This window comes from Carlito syrichta, unplaced genomic scaffold (genome assembly GCF_000164805.1).
Source record: "Carlito syrichta isolate Samal-C Ts95f unplaced genomic scaffold, Tarsius_syrichta-2.0.1 Scaffold303106, whole genome shotgun sequence".
NCBI lineage: Eukaryota > Metazoa > Chordata > Mammalia > Primates > Tarsiidae > Carlito > Carlito syrichta.
In genome coordinates this window covers 269,479-276,732 of record NW_007247202.1, presented here as the reverse complement: position 1 = coordinate 276,732, position 7,254 = coordinate 269,479, and the positions used below count along the sequence as shown (strand labels likewise).

The following is a 7,254-nucleotide window of genomic DNA, read 5'->3' as shown; positions in this document are numbered from 1 at the left end:
CCCCCCCCCCCCGCATTCAATCCTCCTCTCGTCACCCCCCCCCCCACCTTGTCCCGTGCGCCTCCGCTCCCATCTGGGCAGACGTGAGCCCCTGGGCTGGAGTTGGAGTCATTCTTGGCTCGGGGCGAGGGTATGTATTCACCGTCTCGGCGGAGTCTGAATCCACTGGTGGCAAGTGGGCTCGGATCGTCCCCGGGCCTGCGCCCTGATCCTGCGTGGCCTGGGCGGAGAGTCCAAGGCAGTCCAGGCCCAGCCTTGGGCCCCGCGCGTTCGCAAGACCGGGGGCCCCTCTCCCTGCGCGGGTGGCGGACACGCGGGACCCGGGGGCGGCCACCGAGAGCCTGACGACGGACGCATGTTTTGCAGACAATACTGACACTCGGCCTGTCCACCTCCCAGTTGCTGTGATAATAAAACATGATGATGTCTGTAAAAGCATGAAGACTTGGAGAGGTTCCAGTGGGCGTGCGATTTTCTTTCGCGGCTTTCTCTGCCTCTTGCCTCTCCAAGCTGAATTCGGAAAATCTGGGATTCTCAAGGTCAAAATATATGATCTGAATCGGTGAAATCTCATACTGCTGCCACATAGGTCTTTGCAAAAACAATTGGCTCCAGCCCTCCAAGATCCAGGATAAGAAATTATAAATAGAAACGATGTGAAAACCGAGATTTTTTTTTTTTCTCCCTCTACTTCTTCAGGTTTTAAAATGGTGGTATGTTTTTACTGAGGGAGGGAAAATGCAGCAAGTAAAAACCAAACGAAAACAATACAAAAAAAAAAACATTCTCCTGTGCCAAAATCCCGAATATTCAATGTAACCCCTGAGCACGGTTGAGGACACGAAATAAAGACATGGTGAGCCAGGAGCCTGCTACATTTGTTTTTCAGAAAACCTAAAAAGCCGTCATGGCAGAGAGGCCCAAGCTCCACTATCCCAACGGAAGAGGCCGGATGGAATCTATTAGATGGCTTTTAGCTGCCGCTGGAGTCGAGGTACGCTACGCGCTGTTTCTTTACAGATTTGTCACACAACTTGGAGACCTCTGAGGGAACAGGAAGTTTCCGTTCAGTCCTAGTCCTCTTTCACTAAAGTCACAGACTTTGGGACAGAAGATTCCATCCCGGAAGGGATTTTTCTTGATAAGTAGAATGTCATTGATGGACTATTTTCCTTTAGATTTTTACTTCATTATTGGCTTCTGAACTACCGCCAGCAAATATATTATTAATGAAAAAGGAAATTCACCTGAAATTTTACCCGTTATTCTGAGAACTTTTATTAGCTGTACAGTCTCTGGGTAAATTTTCTGTTTACTTCAATGATTTCAAACTGGCAGCTTTGGTATCTTGCCTACAAGTGTGCTCGCATCTGTTTTTGTTTTTGTTCTCTTCTTTTAGTTTCTTTTGGCAATTGTCAAACACAAACAAACAGAGAGAACATTGCCATGAATTCTCTGCACTTATCACCGACTTCAGCAATCATCAGCTTGCTGCTAATCTTACTTCATCCATCACTCCCCTCCACTTGTTTTGTGGGAGTATTTGAAAGCAAAATCCAAGCAACGTCCCATTTCATTTGGGAGTGCTGCAATATTTATCTCTAGCAGATGAGGATTTTAAAATATAACAATACCACTATCACAGCCAATGAAATTAACAATTCTTATTACCCTCTAACACTTTATATAAGTTTTATATTGGGGAATAATTTCAGACTCAGAAAAATCATTAAACAGTGCAGACTCCCTCACCCAGTGTCCCCTGTTGATAACATCTTACATAACCATGCCATCTTAAGAAATTAGCATTGGCACATGACTAACTAACAGATTTTATTCAGATTTCACTAGTTTTTCCACTAATGTCCTTTTACCATTCCAGGATCCAGCATTATATGTAGTCATCATGTATCCTTCGTTGCCCTCAATCTATGACAGTTTCTTAGTCTTTATTTTGCTGTGTTGACAGTTTTGAAAAGTACCCATCAGATTAGCTGGGATTATGGGCTTGAGGGAAGATCGCTATAGAAGTAAAGGGTTCTTCTTATCAAGTCATATCAGGGGTTGCAGGATATCAACGTGAGTTATTATCCCTGGTGATGGTAACCTTGATCATGTGGTTAAGATAGTGTCTGCCAGATTCCTCCAGTGCAAAATTACTATTTTCCCCTGTATTCTTCGGAAGTAATCATGAAGTCCAGCCCACCTATTCAAAGTGATGGGAATTAAGTTATACCTCCTGGAGAAGGGAGTATCTACATTTAGAATTTTTATATAAGGAAGTTATGCTCCTATAACCTAAATCACCTAATTAGGATTTTTCACCTGACCTCTCTTTTGTTCACAGCATGTCCTTACTTTCTGACCCCACAAAACAAAACACCCTAGGCTTATCTTGCATCTTCCTGTCCTATCCCTAGGATCAAGAATTTCTCCATGGAGTCCTGGTCCCTTTTAATAGAAAACGGTGTTGGCAGCCAAGATCTGAGTGCCAGGTGTCTGCATTTGTTTCTAGTGCCATTTATTAATGGAAGAAACTGTTCTCTAGAATTTCTCCCATCCTGAATTTGGCTTATTTACCCTCGGGTGTTATCTTGAGGTGACATGGGAAAGTGAGGCCACCCTCATGGTAACCTGCTCTTCTCTATTATAAACTGCTCATTGGACCCGGAGCTGCACCCAGATCCAGGTTCCTTTTTTTTCTATCGTTCTTTATTTTTGCCAGACTACATCAGAGGAGATGCTATGAACATACTTCTATTGTCCCACATCAGGGGCTGCTTGTTTTCTGACTGTCTCGTTTTAGTGACGCAGAGCTTGATTAGTGCGTTCCTGTGACGCCAGCCCAACCCAGCATGAGAGTTCCCCCATTCATTATCCTTTCTTTATTTTTTTATTTTTATTTTTGAGTTGGAGTCTCACTCTGTCGCCCAGACTGGAGTGCAGTGGCCCCTCCCAGCCACCGCAGCCTCGAACTGCTGGACTCCGGTGATCTTTCCGCCTCAGCCTTCCAAGGAGCTGGAACTACAGGCGCGCACTACCCTGCCCGGCTAACATCATCCTTTCAACTAGTGGCTTTAGAAGCTATTGATTACCATTGTTGTCAGGGATCGCAAAATGGCGATCTTTCTGTCGTTTCATCTACATTTACTAACTGTGAGTCTTTTTTGTTTGTTTGTTTTTGAAAAGAGGATAACACGACATTATTTTATGAGACCAGCATTACACTGATACCAAAGCCAGACAAATAAATTAAGAAAGAACTACAGAACAATATCGGTCATATACATACACACAAACATCCTCATCAAAATATTAGGTACTGAATCCAGTCATACATTAATGGGAACCTTCACCATGACCATGTAATACACCTTCTAGTGAATTATTGTCACTCATTAACTGTTTAATTACTTTAAAGTGCAGTTCACCCCCCATTCCTGTGCTAGTTTCTTCCTATTCATCAATAGCTTTTTAAAGCTTGACACAGCTATTCTAGTGAAACATGGCACACAGTTTGAAATGTGTGCCCAGGAATTAAAAGTCAGAATCATTTGGAAGGACATATTTATTTTTAAAATATTTTTTCTTTTTATTTTATTTTTTTGATTTGGAGTCTCTGTTGCCCAGGCTGGAGTGCAGTGGCATGCTCACGGCCACCATAGCCTTGACCTGCTGGGCTCAGGTGATCCTTCTGCCTCCACCTTCCAAGTAACTGGAACTGCAGGCATGTGCCACTAAAATCTTTTTAATTTTTAATTTATTTGTTTTTATTTTTTGAGTTGGGGTCTCCCTCTGTTGCGCAGGTTGGAGTTCAGTGGTATGATCATAGTTTACTGCAGCCTCAAACTACTGGGTTATGGGGTCCTCCTGCCTCAGCATCCTGGGTAGCTGATTATAGCCTCGAGCCACTGTGCTAGGCATTGCAACATAGGCAGCAAAGTTTGAGCAAACAATCAATTAAACAAGCAACTGAAAAATTTGATCTGCAGGGACACATTGTTGAACTGATCCCTCATTTCATTAAATACACCGGCTGTGAGGTACCATCCACCCATGAGGCACCACCCACCCATAGGGGTTGGTGACAGGAGGAACATTCAGTAGCCACAGATAATAAATGACCAGTTACGCTGCTTCAGGAAGTCAGTAGCTGGTAGGTTTGAAGCGTTGACAAGAGGCTGTAGTGTATACTGAAATAAACATTCAATCCCTTGGGAGAAGAAAAAAAAATGAAAATTTTCTCAAAAATAAAAGCACTAAGCTGGGCACGGTAGCTCACGCCTGTAATCCCAGCACTTTGGGAGTGGCGAGAGATTGCCTGAGCTCAGGGGTTTGAGACCAGCCTGAGCAACAAGCCGAGACCTTGTCTCTACAATAAATCAAAAAGTCAGCCGGACATGGTGGCACATGCCTGTGGTTCCACCTACTTGAAAGGCTGAGGTGGAAGGATCACCTGAGCTCAGTAGGTCGAGGCTGTGGTGGCCATGATCATGCCACTTCACTCCAGCCTGGGTGACAGAGTGAGACTCTGACTCAAAAAAATAAAAAAATGTTTAAAAATGTTTAAAAAAGCACTAAAAAAATTAAATTTGAATTTGACCTGCAGGGGTTGATCACAATTGAGAAATGTGGCCCACAGGGAGAAATTATCCAATTGCTCTGTGCTCCCTCCATGCTACTATTTATGAAACGTTTATGACCATGGTTAGGAGGTGGGAGTAGGGTGCAGAGATTCATATTCAGTTGCTAGGAGGCCCCAGAATTGTGCATTAAGAAGAAAAAAAAATGTCTTTCCAGGACGGTTGTGGTGGCTCATGCCTATAATCCCAGCACTTTTAGAGGCCGAGGATGGGAGGACTGCTTGAGCCCAGGAGTTCAAGACAAGCCTAAGCAGCATGGCGAGACTTTGTCTCGACAAAAAAAAAATTAATAAAAATTAAAAAATTAACTAGGTGTGGTGACACGTGCCTGTGGTCCCAGCTACTCAGTAGGCTAAGGTGGAAGGATCTCCCGAGCCCAGGAGGTCGAGGCTGCAGTGAGCTGTGATTGTGCTCACCAGAGCTAGACACTGTCTTTAAAAAGAACCAGACACTTTCTGTTAATCTTACATTTTGATTTTGATTTTAGTATGTTTTAGTATAACTCTCCAGAGATGAATTCTTCAACTGAATATATCTGAGAGACAAATAGTTCAATTCATCCAGGAGTGCTGCCTGCTCCTCTGATCATCTGGGAGTTGGGACAAATGTCCCCTTAGACATTGTTGCCCTAAGGCTTACTTTACCCTACGAGGACCCACCCTGGTGAGGAGCAGAAGCCAAGTCTACACCCCATGTTCCTGATTCTCCCCCCGGGTCGGCTTGTTCCCACAGAGGAGGGGACAACTGGTGCTGCAATGGTCAGGTCAGCCCCTTTCTCCATGATCTAGGAGTGCCGCTTCGGGGCGGGGGACTCAGTGGGAGGAGGCCTCTGCTTCTCCACACAAAGTGCAGCAGTGCAGAATGTCTCAGTCTTGGAACATGTTTTGTAATGTCACCCAAAGAGGAACTTGTTTTCATTCTGTATCTTCCCTCCCCCTAGTTTTTAAATTTAGAAAACTTTCAAACCTGCAGAAAAGTTGTAACAGTACAATGGACGCTTTTCAACTACATTTACCAGTTGTTAACATTTTGCTACGTTTTTCTTTCTTCCTCCCTGCTTTTTATTTTCCTGAATCATCTGAAAGTAGTTGCAGACATCAGCTGTATTTTCCACCCAAGAGAGAATAATTGTCGTAATAATCACAATACCATTGTCACCGCTAAGAAAATTAACACTAGTAACACTACCTTCTATCTCATATGCAGCTCATGTCCAAGGGCTCCCTCTTGTCCCCCAAATGTCTGTATAACTCTTTTTTTTTTTTGAGTTGGAGTCTCACTCTGTCGCCCAGACTGGAGTGCAGTGGCCGCTCCCGGCCACCGCAGCCTCGACCTGCTGAGCTCCGGCGATCCTTCCACCTCAGCCTTCCGAGTAGCCAGAATTACAGGCATGTGCTACCACGCCCGGCTGATTTTTTTTTTTTTTTTTTTTTTTGATTTATTGTAGAGATGAGGTCTGGCTGCCCAGGCGGGTCTCGAACCCGCGGGCTCAGGCAATCCACTCACCTCAGCCTCCCAAAGGCGCGGGATTACAGGCTGAGCCACCGAGCCCGGCTTGTATAACTCTTACACATCTGTTTAGCAGGTATAACAACTTCCTCTCATCCAGGATCTAATCACAATTCAGGCATTTGGTGGTTAAATCTCTTTAGCCGCTTTTCATCCATAGGACCTGACCTCTGTTATTTTTGTTTTGTTTTGTTTTCATGCCCTTGATTTTTGAGGAGTCCAGGCCAGTATATTGCATAATGTCCTGAGTATGCCTGATTTGTACCTCGTGCTTAGATTCAGGCAATGTTTTCACAGGTGTGACTGTGTCTTTCTCACTGTTTGAACGGAAGGCACAGAATTCTCATCGTGTTCCCCACTGGGGAGCCAAGTTTGATTGCTTGGTTAGACAGAGGATGGGAGCTTTCCAGATCTCTCCATTGTAAGGAGACATTTCTGTGTATCATAGCTAAGTAGTTTGCGGGGTGATAGTATTCCAGTGATTTCAGCATGTGTTGTGATCCTTGTTGGAATTAATTGTTACACTGGAGACTGCAAAGTGGTGATTTTCTGGCTTTATTGTTAATTATGGATAATTCTACATTAATTAGCACCAATTCTTCTGTTAAAAAAGGAGTTCCTTCCTCCTCTTTTTAAAAAAATAGACATAGTATGTTATAGTTCGTAGTTGACATCATTCTTTTTGATGCTTGAATTTCACAAGTTTGGCTAGGGAATTCCGTTCCATTCCAACAGGGTCTTCTATGCCGGGCTTTGACATCACTGTTTCATCTTGGAGCACTCCCTTGCTTCTTGGCATGACAAAATCAACCTTTTCTTTTAGGAGTTCTAGTTCCTTTTAGGGGGCATTGATCTTTAGAAACCAAGTGTAAACCGGGCTCGGTGGCTCAGCCTGAAATCCTGCTCCTTGGGAGGCTGAGGTGAGTGGATTGCTTGAGCCCGCGGGTTCGAGAACCGCCTGGGCGAGTTGGCAAGACCTCATCTCTACAATAAATCAAAAATTAACCGGGCGTGGTAGCGCCCGCCTGTAGTTCCAGCTACTCGGAAGGTTGAGCGGGGAGGATGGCCAAAGACCAGCAGGCCGAGGCTGCGGTGGCCGGGA

General features: G+C 44.4%; 1 protein-coding gene across 5 annotated transcripts in view; it reads left to right on the top strand.

Moving 5' to 3' along the window:
- The first annotated feature begins 68 nt into the window (after positions 1-68).
- The window catches only part of LOC103260058 (glutathione S-transferase A4), a 21,714-nt gene continuing 14,528 nt past the window's right edge, over positions 69-7,254 (top strand). For 4 of the 5 annotated variants that reach the window (XM_021712161.1, XM_021712160.1, XM_021712159.1 and 1 more), the window contains exon 1: positions 885-994. In XM_021712161.1, the coding sequence (XP_021567836.1) occupies positions 908-994 (87 nt within the window). In that variant the 5' untranslated portion in view covers positions 885-907. Of the gene's footprint in view, positions 131-884; positions 995-7,254 lie in introns of those variants that run through there. The other variant, XM_008057693.2, reaches the window with a different exon arrangement.